This window comes from Brassica oleracea, chromosome C6, assembly GCF_000695525.1.
Source record: "Brassica oleracea var. oleracea cultivar TO1000 chromosome C6, BOL, whole genome shotgun sequence".
Lineage (NCBI taxonomy): Eukaryota > Viridiplantae > Streptophyta > Magnoliopsida > Brassicales > Brassicaceae > Brassica > Brassica oleracea.
Window position 1 is genome coordinate 23,468,323 of NC_027753.1, and position 15,197 is coordinate 23,483,519.

Sequence of the window (15,197 nt, forward strand, 5' to 3'; positions counted from 1 at the left end):
TTATTCACATTTTGACTCATATCTCCCTCTTCGCTTTCACTGATCCTTTCGCTGCTGTTGCTTGCGATCCGTCTCAGAGGTCACAACGCGCTGACTAATTTTCTGACTCCTTCGCCGGTTATCGGATGCGATTCGGGGAGCCAGAGCCTCTGTTCTCCGACGTATGTTCTTCGATTCAACGGAACCGATCGATCTTGCGGCGGAGGTGAAGCCGAACGTGGCAGAGAGTTTGTTCCTCCGGAGCCGTTGTTTATGGATGAGATCGAAATCCATAAACCGTTTCCGAACCGGCAAGCATTGAACCTGCGTTTACAAGCTTTGGGTAAGCTCTTCAAGTCTCTTTCTTCACCTTTGTTACCTTCTTATTGCCCTAATTATCTCCATTCTCTCTGTACTGAAGTGGGCCTCCGTAGGATACTAAGGGTGTTGAAGCGTGACACACATTGCACGATATGAAAAATCCATTTGTGGCAGAAAACTAGAAGAAGGAAACACAGACTTTTTCAGGCTTATTACGTAAGGTTGAAGCTGCTGAAGCAAATATAGTTTGTTTTAATCATTTGCTTGATCACCAGTACCATCTCATGAACTATCCTCCAAAGATTCCTCTCGCACCTATGCCAAACGGAATACATCATCCCATGCCACCTGGTAATAAAGTCTATTTATGTTACCTCAAGTAAAAGTTTTGGTTTCACTATTACTTAAACACCTTTGTTTCTTCGCAGTTGGTATGCAAATTGGATATCCAGTACTACAACATCCTCAAATGCATGTTCAAGGCCACCATCCCCATATTGCTGCTGCAACGGCTATGTCAAGCTGCCATGTTGTTGTTAACGGAGTCCCTGCACCTCCCCATCTCCAGCCATTCATTGAGGATGAACTCAACCAATGAGTAAGAACCAACAACTAGATCATTTATACAGTTGATGTCTTTACTTTAAAAAACAATCTCTCTTTGTTAATCTTTGTATGGTGGCAACTGTGGAAGATGCAACTCCTCCTCATGTGGTTCCACCAAGCAGTGGCGAGATGGCAGTGAGTCCTGCTTCTGTGGCATCAAGTGGACACTTTCCATTTGTTGATTCAGAGTTCAGACATACATGGTAATGGACGTTTCAGTGCTTGATTCTGAGTTCACGGCTGATGGAGGAGCTGGGAGTTCTAGAAATGCGTCATTTCATCCGATTCCATGGAATTTTAGCCTTTCTGATCTCAATTGTATATCCTTTTTTTTTTTACATTTAAAGGAAAGATTTTCACATGTGGTGTTATATAACATGAGCTGGTTATTGGATAAAGATGTGTCTGTTGCAGACATAGGAGCCTTGGGGAAACTATCCAGGCCATCTGATTCAGACATAGGATTCCGTCGCTGGACCTCCTTGTTCTAATTTAGATGAAGAGAAGCCTTGAGTTGAAACGGGAACGGCCATATATATCAACCATCTTCTTCAGAGACAACAGCAAGCATTGTTTTTACTGTTGTTTTTTAATATCAAAGTAGAGGGTTTAAAATGAACAAAGCAGTTGTTACTTCGGTATTGTCTTCTTGTAATAATCCTGTCATTACATTCAGTGATTTGGTCCAATTCTCTTGCTTGTTGAAGCTCTGCGTTAATGAATATGACTCCACTCATGTCATTTTCGATTCTGCGTTAAAAAAAAAAAGAGATAATTACACATAAGAACTTCTAGATTCTAACCCATTAACAACAGAAGATAGGCCTCTCCTGACTGAGGTTTCTCAAGAAGATTTAATATGACAATCTCTTAAATGGTTTTGGTAACGAGAGTAGGGGGACTTACTTGAACGGGACTTTGAGGCATTCCTCTAGTGGAATATTGTTCTTGAAGACATATCAGATACAACGTCATGGCTTTATCGTACCGAGTGCACCAAAACAAGTTTACAGGACCAAACCTGAAGATGATTATCACACAATTTTTAAAGTAAAACATGCTGAAGAGAGAAAAACAACACACACACACACACACACTAGAATATACCATTGGGAATTATTACTTACAGCTCATAAGTGCTGTTGGTGCTGTCCAAAAATCTAGGATAACTTCCCATTGGCTGTATTTTGACTCGGCATCTTAGAAAAGGGTTACTGGTTAAGGATAAACTTCATTTACAGTTACACATGGTGTGGAGGAGAAGACAGGCTTGTCCCCAAGCAGCATTTATCTCATCCCACTCAACCTGATAACGTTTCATGTGACCTAACTTTATATGAGCAGGAAGAGGTTTATGCACATCAAATACACAGAAAGTTGCAACGCTTTACCGGGGCTTTTGGGAGTCTCCCAAGTCGAAAGTTGTTGATTGTACCAAAATCTCCATCGTACCGTATGGGGAAGGCATCAATCAGAACATTTGTCTTGTTTAATAACTCTAGATGTGCTTGTGAGACTTCAATCTTTGCCAAGATAGCATCTCTCTCTTCCTGTTTTCAGAGACATACCATTAGCAGCTATGCTGATTAAAGCCTATTATTCCTTCACAGACTCAACACTGACTAAATAAACCTAACCAAACAGCTCCTAAAACTAATACCAAGGAATGAAAGCTTTGGACTCTCCAAAGCATCATTTAATGAAACAAGAGAGAAACCTAAGAGTATCAACTCTCCAAAAATCAAAGCACCATTTAGAGAGTACCACCAGCAACGCACCTGATGAGCTATTAGTTGAAATTGGAAATTGTTGAACTCTTGCCGACACCTATAACAAAGACATGTGAGAAAATCAAAAGAGAGCATTGAAGATTTTTTCTTTTCCCAACAGAGAAACAGTGAGAGAGCTTTACCCATCTTCAAGTTCGTTAAAGCGATTTCCCTTTGACTCAAGCTCCTTCAGTTGACGGTTTACCTCAGCATTTTGTTTCTCAGATTCTTCTATAGCTGCAACAAGCTTTCTTTCTTCTTCTTCAATCTAAATAGAGCAGGACCAAAACAATCAGAAAGCATTTATTACTTAAAACATTATATGCAAAAGTTGAACAATATGCTGAAAACTGAAACTTACCTTCCTCTTTTCCCTGAGAAAATCAGCTTCACTAAGCACATCTCGAGTCTCTCCTTCTAACCGCTGAACGCATGCTTCGTATGCTTCCACGTCTCTCGTCACATCCTCCACTTCCTTTTCAAGTTTATCAGACAATACCCTCATGCATTCCAGGCACAACTGCTGTTCAACCTGGGAGAACCAAAACATACAATCAGCTTCATTCTATCACGAGGATTTGATCTACAGTGAAGAGCCCAAACGTTACAGCATCATCATACCTGTGTCTGAGTTCTGGCAATATCGAAGGCACGTGTTAAGACATTGATAGTCGCATTAAAGCCAGAAGTATTCGAATGCAAAGGACCATTTTGGCCCACTTCAGCCGGAGACAACGTGTTTTGAGAAGCGGCTGCTGAATCAGGCTTATCCACGACAACAAACGATTCTTCCATCGCCTTCCCAGAGTGGGTTTCATCATGAGGCTGAGGAGAAGAAGCCCCACGAGGACGTGGAGGAATGCCCTGAGCTTGAGGCTTGTGTCGAGGTAAAACAACAAAAGAGTTGTCCATCCGTGTTGAGCCAAGAACACTGTTGCCTCCATGGATGGAAGAGCCTTGCATTGCTGCTGGATATAACAATTACATTAGTTTTTTTAATAACATAAGTTATTAGGACAAGAAGGCATATCTACAATTTCATTACACACAAGTAATGTAACTGTTACATCCAGCAATGCAAGGATCTTGTCCGTGCGTGTTGAACCAATAACACTATTGCCTCCACGGATTAAAGAGCCTTACGTTTCTGCTGGATGTAACAATTACATTCATTCTTTAAACACACAAGTCATTAGGACAAGAAGGCATATCTACAAATTCATTACAAACAAGCCTGTCTGATTCTGAAACTCATTTATAAATCTAATAATTTCATAGCAGTAACTTCTAATCTAGGCAACACTGTTGGGTCCATGGATAGAAGAGCCTTGAATTGCTGGATGTAACAGTTACATAAGTTTTTTTTATAACACAAGTCATTAAGACAAGAAGACATATCTACACATTCATTACACACAAGCCTGTCTGAATCTGAAACTCTTTATAAAGTCTAATAATTTCATAGCAGTAACATCTCATCTAAGCAATTTCTTGAACACTGATAGCTCCATGGGTGGAAGAGCCTAGGTAACAATTATTTATAACACAAGTCATTAAGACAAGAAGACATATATATACAAATTCATCACACACAGTTCTGTCTGATTCTAAAACTCATTTATAAGTCTAATAATTTCATAGCAGTAACTTGTAACCAAGGCAAATTATGATGAGCAAGCTTTTCCTCTAACTAAGTTAAGACTCATTACACACAAGTCTTGTCTGTTTCTGAAAGTCTTTATAAGCCTAATAGTTTCATAGTAGTAATTTCTAATCTATTAGCTACATGGAAGGAAGAGCCTGTGTAACAACTATGTTATAACACAAGTCACTAGGAAAAGATAAGGCATATCAAAAGTTCATTACACACAGTTCTGTCTGATTCTGAAACTCTTTATAAGTCTGAAAAGGATTCCAGACAAAAACAGAAAAGGCTATGTTGAATCAAGGCAACACTGTTGGCTCCATGGATGGAAGAGCCTTGACTTGCTGGATGTAACAATTACATTAGTTTTTTTAAGTCTAATAATTTCATAGCAGTAACTTCTAAACTAAGCAATTGCTTGAACCCTGGTAGCTCTATGGATTGAAGAGCCTATGTAACAATTATTTATAACACAAGTCATATCAGGACAAGAAGACATATATACAAATCTGTCTCTCTACTGGTTAATGATCGTGGAGCTTTGCTGATTTTTCTATGGTGTGACTTCCGATTGATTTGCTTTCAATTCTGATGAAGACTAGGAGAGGAGACCTCCTTGATTATGGATAAACTTACACGAAAGCTATGTTTTATAGTATTGATAATATTTTAAATGTGTTACACTTACAGAAGCACCAGTGGTCTAGTGGTAGAATAGTACTCTGCCACGGTACAGACCCGGGTTCGATTGTCGGCTTGTGCATCCTTTTTACGTTTCAACATTTTTTTAACTTGAGTTTATTATAAGTTTATTTTAATTATTGGACTTTATATTCCCGGCTGGTGCATCTCTTTTACGTTTCAACATTTTTTTAACTTGAGTTTATTATAAGGTTATTTTAATTATTGGACTTTATATACCTTTTGAAGCCCACCATCAGCAGTTCCTGATTGATGCTTTGTCAGGAGTAGATACTGGCTCTGGTCCAAGACTTGGGATGGAAGTAATACACCTATGAGACTGATTTAAAGAGGAGAAAAGAACATCTGAGTTATTAAGCCCCCTTCTACCATCACAGGTACTTTAGGTCAGTGACAGGGAAACAAAGAAGCTGTAAAAATCTGTGAATAAGCTAAGCCATATTACATCTTCTTCGTTTGTAGACAAGCTATGATGAATGAGAAATACTTCTTACCTGCTATCAAAACCGCTCTTGATATCTTTCAGTTGATTACTCTAAACTCTTAAGACGATTACGGCACTAAAAGCAGATAAGCTAGAGGATGTGATAATAAATCCATTCTAGACTCAGAGAGTTGCCATAGAACTTGACATCTTATATTAACATGACTTTTTTCTCCAATATAGTTACCAAAACAAAAGAGACCATGATGAAACCAGTTTACAGAGATTGAGTGAGCAATATGCTTTTCCTTGTGATGGAATAAGTAAGAGTGAATCCCATCTGCATTATCTCGTTATCCATTGTTTTAAGTAACAGTGACGCAGCCTTTTGTGTTCGGAGGCATCTATGAGAGGGAGGAAGAAGAAGAGAAGGAGACGGAACTGTTTTGAGAACGCCATTAGTGATGGTGAATAAGATATACTCACTATAACTACTTGTACTTAATGGAAAATATCAAAGGATAGCGTACACATGTATATATAAGTTGGTGCGTAAGTTTTGTAGACAACAAGTTCAATAACCTCTCAGGATATTCTTGCAACATATACTGTAAAGTCATATAATGAAGTAGAGTTTTATCTTACCGAAGAGTAAAATGATTTGCATACCAGAGATATACTAAAGGCTCTATTGTGTGACCTTGATAACACACTGTGAACAGGAACTCAGAGTAGCTGTTGGGAGATTCTGATGGCAACAATGTCACCATCAGTTCCTGCTTTCATCGTCTGATACTTCACAAGGATTCCTGCATTTAGATATGTGAAGAGTTATAATTGTGTGTTCTTCATAAAGATGGTTGATTATGCAAATTGATATAGACATATATGTAATACCTTCGTTTTTCTGTAACCTTGTGTGAACAGCAACTGCGTGGGTTGTGATAAATGCTTTGGGTTGGGAATCGTCTGGCTCTCCGGTCCAAGACTTGAGGTGGAGGATGCCTATAAAGATTTCAATTCATGAGAAAGTTGTGGACCAGAGTCAAAGGAGAGAATAAAAGGAACATAAGATAAGAAGTGTAACTGGGCATGAACTTACCTGAGGATGCAGATGCCTTAACGTGTTTGAGATCAAATATGGCTCCACAAGCTGCACTTGTGTCTTTCTGTAACTTATGAGATCCGATGAGATTGTAGTCCCAGCTTCCATCTTTGTATTCTTCATTCAGGAACAGTTCAATGTGCCTAGTATCAAGTGTTTGCATTGTTCCTACACAGTGAAAAACAGAAAACTCTTAGTCTGCAACTTCTTCACTGCAAAGACTGATACATTAACATTAAATTCTAATTTATTTGAGTTGATAATGGCCTTTTACCATCACAGGTACTGAGGTCACAGACAGGGCAACGAACAAGCTGTAAATCTGTAAATAAGAAAATCCATGTTACATCTTCTTCGTTTATGAACAAGTTCCAGAACCTATGATGCCTTACCTGCAATCCAGATACCGCTTTTGATGTCTTTTATGATACATGAACCAGTGGATTGCAGCATCTGTTCTATGGTGCCTTGAACCCTTGGGACTTTCAGTTGGCCACTCAAACTCTCAGTCAGGAGTGACATTCGAGAATCAAGAGTAAAGGCACCAATACGCATCCAGTCTGTAATGACAGTGTCAAAACCAGATAAAATGAAGCTGTGCTCAGCAAATGAACTACTTTGAGAGCCAGAGAATTGCCATATGGCTTCACATCCAAATTAACATGACTAAGAAAGTATTGATGAATCAAATTCAGGGACTGACCAATATGCTTTTCCTTCTGATGGAACAAGTAAGAGTGGCTCCCATCTGCATTGCCCATTACTATATAAGTTATATTCTTCCTTTTTGATGTGTATTGTGTATAATAATTGTTACCAAAAGCAGAAGCATATATCTTGTTCCAGCTAGAAGAAACTGGAAACGGCCTCGGCACCTGAAGATCACGCAAGCAAGCAAACCTCCAAATAGACTCCTCCATTACGGTCTTGTGAAACCATTTGCTTGTTGCTCCCAGCATCACCAGCGATTTGCCATCCAGAAACCTCGATATGTATGTCCATGCGTCTTGCTCAAACCTGAATCGGCAGAGAAAAAATAATAAGAATAGACTCACGAATCTGACGCAAAGAGACTTAGATCTACGGATCCTCCTGATTCGAAATCCGAGGAGTTATAGCAATCGGTTTTCAAATTCCTCTTCGTTGTAGCTGGATTCAAATTACGATCGATCGTTAACCACACACCCAGTCGCAAACAATAATCGATATTAACATCGGTTTCTCATGCAATCCATTGATTACGAGCTTTCAGTTCCAGAAGTTACCGAAGATGATTGATCGAGTTCTATATCCTAGATCTATACAACACAGTCATATTAAACGCCTTGCAAACATTTCGAAATCAAAGCGGAGCTCAGGTCGAACTCGCATAGCAAACTATCCGCGATCAGATCAATCTAGAGAGGAAGAAAGTACCAGAAGAAGCTGGGACGGTGAGTAGAAGAAGCAGAGCACCGAGGAGATACACAGCTACGGATTCCTCTCAGGATCTTCTTCCCCTTCTTCTGTTCGTTGCTCGGTGCCAAACGTTTATTCCCTCTACCGTAATCGCCTATCTGAGGAGCCTTCTTCTGTTCGTCGCTCTGCACCGATCGTCGCTTTCCTCTGCCATTTTCGTCTCCCTCTGGAGCTTTCCTCTTCCCTCTGTTAGCTCCTTGTACATCACTGGATCTCGTCTTCATCTTCCCTCTATCTCTGCTCACTCAGTATCTCACTAATTAAGCAAAACAAAAAAAAAATTGATTCAAATATTGTTTCTGCTCTGAATCGCTTCTTACAGACTAGTGAGTATATACCCGCGGAGGGGACAAAGCGAATTTTGAAAATTTTGAATTGGAAATGACGTTTCTGACCCTGTAACAAACTTTCTGGGCCCACCTCTCAAGAGTCAATACGGTTTACCATCAACAGACGGAAACTAAACCGAGAAGATTCCTCCCAAGTCCCAAGCTATACTATTATCAGTCTAGTAAAAATTCGACTTTGATTTATAGAAATTAAGAAACAATATTTATGTAAAACATGAAAAGATATCAACACTTTTGATGACCTGTAGATTAAAAATCAAATGTGTAAAGTCTTCATGTGTGTGGCCTATGGGGTTGTTTAAATCCTAAACATTTACAAAATTGCTAGACCGGGAAAGGTAACCGGCGGACATACAATTGAACGGCGGCCTAACCAATGAATCAAGTATCAACTGTAAAGAAGTCAGCATGAAGCAGCCGCAGCTACAATCGTTGCAAGAATGATTTCGCACTTCAGTTCATGAATTTGCGGCAGTTAGGAGCTCTGCAAAGGCAAGGCACTTTGATTTCTTCAGATTCATCAACCTCAAAGAGATAATCATACCTGTAGAGAGAATCAGTTTTCATGGTCAAGGTCAAGAATTTAAGAGAAATATGAATTATATGGGAAGATGAAGCTGGAAGAAACAAGTGTTACGTAAGCTCTTCGCCTGGTGAAACATTAGTCTTTGCAATGAGGACGATTCTGTTCTCTTCTCCATCGCCTATACTCACAATACGTGCATAGCAATTGGGCATACACTGCACAACAAGACCATGAGCATCATTAGTGTTTAGTTACTACTAGTACTAGGTTTAGTCTTAGTGTGTAGGGAAACTTACCGAATGGTTGATCAATCGGGCTATGTTTCCAGAGTTTGTGGCATCAATCACTATCTCTTCGCTTATCTTGAACAGCTGCGTTTTTAAGAAAAATTAAATTGACCATTAGAAGCAGCGGGGATAACGATGAATGTGAGCAAGTAATCTCAACTTACATAACAATCTTTGCCTTGAGCACGATAGTTTGCCTCTCTCAAATCTGCAACACTTCTCCTAACTTTCACCCCACGGTACTCGATGATCTGCACAAGAATTTTGCTATTCAGTACTTCCTTAGAGACGCACATCACATTCAGTTTAGCCATTAAAATCATGAATATTGCGGCGTAAACTAAATACCATTTCTCCTTCTTGAATACTTCTCCTTGCAAAGAGACCCCATCCATGTATTCCAGATTTACCAAAGCACACCCGAAGATTTTCGGTTCTCTAAACAAGATAAGATTCATTATAGGATTAAAGAACAAAAAAATACTTTTTAACTCTTTTTTGAATCACCGCTTACCTGCAAATGCTTTAACCGTTCTTTGAATGAAGTAAAACCTGACTTATCTGCTTCCTGGTATGACAAAGTAAAAGAGAAATCACGATCTCAATGAGATATTCATTAAAAATATTCTCCCAACAAAGTGAAACGATGAACATGAATGGAGCTCTGAATGAGAAACTTGCCTTAAAAGAGTTGAGATTCTCGATTGCACCCAAAGAATGATGGCTCGGTCCCTTCAGCCTGTGTGGTATCGCCTCCAGATCAACCTTCTGAAACAACAGCAGTAACAGAGTTACATTAGTAACAAATTTCATTGACGTCGTAAAGCAAGAAACTATTGAAAAAATGTCAAATGTCCAAAGATTAAATGAGATCCCCAAATGCATACCTTCGTGTTTGATCTGCTATAGATACGGCATCTTGCTGCAGAAAGAGAACCATGACTCTGTTCGGTTTGGGGTTGGATATCGGAACCTGGAAGCTTCATCTTCTTGGTCAAAACAAGTCTTGAACCTTTGATGCGCCCATTTTGATTCTGAAGCAAATTTCTAGATCCAAAAACTCCTGAGGGTGTGTGCACAACTACATTACTATTTGGATCTGGCTTCCTACACAGCGGATAAAATGTTTCAGGTGATCCACACATAAGAGATCAATTAAAGAATATGTAGAGAAAAAAACCTGTGAAAAGCACAGTAAATTGACTTCCTTGTTCTCTGCACACCATCCTTCTCCACGCAGTGCATCTAATATTTCCACAGAAAACAGCATCAGACACATCACTAAGACGATCAACTAACAGAATACCTTGATTAGAGTATGAATATGAAAAAAATGAAGCTCATCTTAGGCACAACAAAGGCTAAAAAGATTAAAGACTAACCTCCATGCTGTAACCTGCCCGTGATGCACACAATACGTGAAAGTGAGTGGCACACTTGCAGCATTGCACGCAGGAACCATGTGTCTGCTTACAAATTCTGCAAAACTAAAAGATATTTTCATAGAAGTATCAGATGTCAAATGTTATAAAATGCATTGGTTATACTTTCTACTTTCATCATCTCATTATACCTTAAGAAATGAATTTACTGGAATTTTGAAAAGTCCAACAGCAGGCTCCATATGTTCGTGATTCAAAAACCCAACTTCGGGCCGGAACCAAGCACATGTTACATGAACCCACAAACCCTCAACGTCGCTTGGTTTTAAAGCACCGCCTGCATAAATAGACGGAAGATTCAGTTTGAAATTAGTATAGAGAAATGGTCAGTGGGTTCAATTTATAGCGCCTATGTACTTAATAATACGACCTTGTGACAAGCTACTCAAAACTCAAAAATAAGCCATCACTAATGCAAGATGAAAAATAAGCATAGAGTGAGATAGTTCCGCAATAATACCTTTTACAGGACAAAGACAACACTCTCTCTCAATATCTGGTGTTTCACATGCTCTGCACACCCAGGAGGTGAGATCTTGAGCTTTGCTTACCCCATAGCATTCTTGGTGCACAGCAACTTGACATCTGAAGACATATTTGAAAGTTCGTATGAGTTAGATATTTAAGACTCCATATTTGATTATACATTCGCTGCATAACTCAGTAAAACCAAAATGGGCATAGAGTAACCTGTTACAGATGATCATTTTATTTTCTTCCCAGTCTTCTACCCATCTACATACAGCACACCTTTCAGTCGTCCACTTTGCATTAACTGGCTCATACTTTTCTGTGCATACAAAATAAAAAGTAAGGAAGTCTGCCAAATATGCACTCCGAAAGACAAGCATGTTCATAAGAGTTGAGCTGCAGATTTACCTTCCAGCAAAGAGAGCATCAACTGCTTATCTAATACCCTGCAGTCAGCGGTACCTTGTTCTAGAGGGAGGGCAGTACATCCTGCAATCTGCAGTACCTTGTTGTCAGCACTAAATCTCATACAGACAAAAAAAATCTACAAGTAGATTTCGGTAGGTATATATGAGGGCCAGCTTCATGAGAGAATATTATAAGAGGTGTACCCATTTTTCCAGAGTTAGCGTCGTGTCTTTCACTTTTACGCTGTACTTCCACTTTTTTGCTCTGCAGCCTGTATGCCGTTCCCATTCACTTGGTGACTGCTTCCTTGCTCCACATGAGCCACACTTGCACTCGATTCTGAGAAAAAAAATTCCAGGAATTGATAACAGAAGCTTAGGATTAAGCGTGTATTGTAGTTTATAAATAAAATCAATTTAAAAGCAGGCAATACCAACATTTATATATAGTGGTGTGTAACTATATTCATTAAAGACTAGTCTGTCTAAACGAGGAAATTAAAATGGAAGGCTGGTATATCTAACACTCACACATGAAACTTTCGGATATATGTGCCTTCCATGCCATTGCAGACTACAGTAACTTCATCCGCCAGCTCAGTCTCTGTCGCTTTTTCTGTTGAACTGCTGAACAAAGATTATGCGAACAGTTTTCAGATCAAGGAATTAGAAATAAAGTGATGCAAATAACAGAAACAGGAGCAGCCATATTTTTGAAAGAGTCTAGCGAGAGCAACATACTTGAACAATGTGTTCTGTTCATTTACTACTGTCGGTGACTGCTCATTTAATACTGTCGGTGCACACTCATGCTGCGCTCTGCAATCAGGGCAATGGTAATTGCTGTGCTCCAGTTCCTTAAAGATGATAATCAAATTAGCCCAATCCATAGAAAGTAGTCTTAAGTGCAAAAGGTGAAAATTCAAGGAGTTGTATAACTGCACCTTAAAGCGTTTGTTCGAAATGTTGTCGCACCCAGCATGTACCCATATATCACACCCATCGCAACATACCTATTACATCAATCAAGTTAGCTACCTAGATGTAATAATTTATCACTCAGACCAGTACCACCCAACATGTTCAAAAATATTCTCACCCAATCTTCACCATCTGAAGAGTGCCATGATCTCTTGCAAATGCCACAATACTGGTTGGATTTCCACAACTGTAACAACAAATTTGGATTCAGTTTCTTCTGACCACAGACAACCGAAGAGTAAGAAATTTTCCTACGAACCTTTGAACAGTGCTTGCATAAAAGCTCTTCAGGTTGTGATTCGTGCATTACTGTGCCACAGCCGTCGCAGGTCCTTACGTCCACTAGACATGAGCCCTATAAAAAGTTGAATCAGCACATCGTTTTCTAGAAATATGCCTCATAACTATGAAAGAATAAGATACCAATGGCACATACATGCGTATATATAGTCCCTTCATGAATTCGAAAGTATATAACAATATAGATGCGTATGAAACAGAACAGAACTGACTGTTGAGATTGAAATTAAGAATTTGTCCTCAATTTATTAGCTTTTTCTTCTTAAATAATGAAAAAAAGAATAGGTGTCAGGAAAACGTGCCTGAGATCTATACGCAGGCCCATGCTCCTGGTCGGATTGAGTGGCAGAGGACTCTGGGCAGCTGATTTCAGCAGCTCCACAACTACCCTCAACCCCATTCTCTGCTAAAACTGCTTCCTCAAGGGCCTTCTTAAAGTCGCTTGCCTTGTTATTGTAAAAGTTCGTCTGATCCTGAAATCTGAAGAGACCAAAGACTAAGAACAGTACAAATAGACAACTCCGAAAGATTCCAGAACGACCGTCTCGAGCACTTACTTGTCTATAAATTCGGTAAACGGAAACATCATTCCTTGTCGGATCCATCCATAGTCCTATAAATAAACAGTACTTTCAGAAAAAAATTATCGTACAAAGAAAGTGCAACAAACGCCAGACTAAAGACGCTTCTTACTCTCTGAGTTCCATTCTTCGAGTACCCAAAAAACATGACACAGAGCGAGCCCGGGACGCAATGTTTCAAGACGGAATCCGGCGCTTGTGAATCCGGATCGATCACTTTACCCGGCCATGCCGGGAATCTTTTCCCGCACTTGGCCCAGACAAGATCGCCGACAGCAAAGTCCTCTGGTCTGTACACGCCCTTCCTCATCACGCCGGAATCTTTAGGCTTCCCAGATTCGGCAAAAAACTCATCTTTACCTCTCACAGAGAGAGAATTAGCGTCGTCGGAGGAAGACAACATCGAAACTCTCAAATTCGCATCCTTTCCACCACCCAAGTCATCAAAATCGACCTCGCTGCTGTCTCCGTTATCCTTACGTGGAAACAGCTTCGAGCTTCCCTTCTCACCGCCCTGGCCAGCTTTGACTTTCTTCACTACACGAACCTCGTCATCATGTCCAGACTCCTTCTTTTCGACCTTGCGACGTCGATTCCCCCATGCATCAACAACCGAATCGTTAAACCTCGAGGGAGCCACTCGAACTCTGCCCCGCGAGGACTTGGACTGTTCTCGAGACTCTTTGCTCGTCAAGGAGCCTGCGCTACTCGTACAACAATCCTCAGCTTCTTCTCTACACGGTGGTTGATCAACGCTCGCTCTGTTCCTCCTCCTATACACTATAATCTCACCCTTTTTGCCCCCATACTCAATCTCCGAACCAACTTTGCACCGCTTCAGATTCTGCTCCTCGAATGTCAAAGTCCGCTTCAGAATCATCTCCCTACCCCACAGCAATTCTCACCTTGTCAACATACAAGAAGAACCCAGATTACGATTCTTACAAAACCCTAATTTCACCAAACGACGGATTCGAGTCTCAAACCTCCAGAAAACCCCTCGAAATTTATCAATTCCTCTCGCGATTGGGCTCTATGAACCTAATGCGAAACCTTATCTTCAAACCCAAATTCGATACGATTGAACTCGTACGTCAAATTGAAAAAAGTAACGCCAAATTGTAGACTCGAAACGACGGAGAAACAAACCAAATCCTCCTCGTAGAAACCTTCGGAATTCTCTAGAAAGTTAATCGTTTCGCTAACGGAGAAAGATAAACCTAAACCTCGAAAGCTCCTTATGATCGACGGCGAGAGAGAGAAAGCACGCGGAGGAGAAGGATCTGTTTGGTGAACGTGTGCTTTGGAGAAGGAGACATACATACCGTCGGTTTATTTACATTTTTCTTATTATTTTACAATTAAAACTCGCATAAATAATAATTAAACCAAATTGAGAAACTGGATTATGCTGACGTGGTGGACCAATGAAACAGTGTTTGGCTCCAGGGACGGGGGACGAGGGAAGAGTGCGAAATTTTCAGGTCTACAGAAGCGCCAAGTCCAAAATTTTCTTTATTAAATCCGACGTGGCACGTTAAAACAAAATAGTGATAAAGCTTCTTGGGCTTTATGTGCTTCGGATATATTGGGCCTATTTTTAATCATAGAAATCGAGCCTCACTCCAATTACCACAGTTGTATTTTTTTCTTGTCAACTCCCCAATTGTATATTTGTATTTATTATCATCAAAACAATTAGAAATTTGAGATTTTTGTAAATTTACTTCAAAAATTTTCATAAAAATTCAAAAATAAAAAAATAATAACGTATTTAAATAATATTAATTTTTATAAAAATAGACATTTTTAATACATACCAATTGATTCAATATCCAACTTA

The 15,197-nt window shown here is 39.7% G+C and overlaps 2 protein-coding genes, 1 long non-coding RNA gene and 1 pseudogene across 7 annotated transcripts; 1 reads left to right on the forward strand and 3 right to left on the reverse strand.

Moving 5' to 3' along the window:
* On the forward strand, nucleotides 1–1,276 carry LOC106297193. 2 transcript variants are annotated; one of them, XR_001261420.1, is made up of 4 exons: nucleotides 1–322; nucleotides 401–651; nucleotides 729–898; nucleotides 995–1,276. It is a non-coding gene; the product is annotated as an uncharacterized LOC106297193 (long non-coding RNA). The 2 variants fall into 2 exon arrangements; XR_001261419.1 differs by having other exon boundaries at nucleotides 729–1,276.
* Nucleotides 1,261–3,637, reverse strand: LOC106297190 (annotated as a pseudogene).
* Nucleotides 3,638–5,534: 1,897 nt separating this feature from the next.
* LOC106297192 (probable F-box protein At3g61730) lies at nucleotides 5,535–8,294 on the reverse strand. The gene is made up of 8 exons (XM_013733478.1): nucleotides 7,968–8,294; nucleotides 7,369–7,568; nucleotides 7,255–7,299; nucleotides 6,944–7,111; nucleotides 6,826–6,873; nucleotides 6,549–6,719; nucleotides 6,344–6,451; nucleotides 5,535–6,255 (listed from the first exon to the last, which is right to left on the reverse strand). Exons 1-8 carry the CDS (start codon nucleotides 8,231–8,233, stop codon nucleotides 6,173–6,175), a joined length of 1,089 nt encoding a protein of 362 aa, XP_013588932.1. The 5' UTR covers nucleotides 8,234–8,294; the 3' UTR covers nucleotides 5,535–6,172.
* A 224-nt stretch (nucleotides 8,295–8,518) lies between these two features.
* On the reverse strand, nucleotides 8,519–14,679 carry LOC106297180 (histone-lysine N-methyltransferase ATX3). 4 transcript variants are annotated; one of them, XM_013733459.1, is made up of 23 exons: nucleotides 13,467–14,679; nucleotides 13,331–13,386; nucleotides 13,076–13,253; nucleotides 12,733–12,828; nucleotides 12,592–12,660; nucleotides 12,437–12,505; nucleotides 12,234–12,349; nucleotides 12,024–12,116; nucleotides 11,697–11,832; nucleotides 11,494–11,581; nucleotides 11,305–11,404; nucleotides 11,075–11,199; nucleotides 10,746–10,891; nucleotides 10,555–10,659; nucleotides 10,353–10,417; nucleotides 10,060–10,279; nucleotides 9,854–9,940; nucleotides 9,687–9,740; nucleotides 9,521–9,610; nucleotides 9,337–9,423; nucleotides 9,182–9,256; nucleotides 8,997–9,100; nucleotides 8,519–8,903 (listed from the first exon to the last, which is right to left on the reverse strand). In XM_013733459.1, the coding sequence occupies exons 1-23, from the start codon at nucleotides 14,232–14,234 to the stop codon at nucleotides 8,813–8,815; spliced, it is 3,018 nt and encodes a 1,005-aa protein (XP_013588913.1). In that variant the 5' UTR covers nucleotides 14,235–14,679; the 3' UTR covers nucleotides 8,519–8,812. The 4 variants fall into 4 exon arrangements, with proteins under 4 accessions (XP_013588913.1, XP_013588914.1, XP_013588912.1 ...); XM_013733460.1 differs by having other exon boundaries at nucleotides 9,010–9,100; nucleotides 12,024–12,119; XM_013733458.1 differs by having other exon boundaries at nucleotides 12,024–12,119.
* Nucleotides 14,680–15,197: the final 518 nt, after the last annotated feature.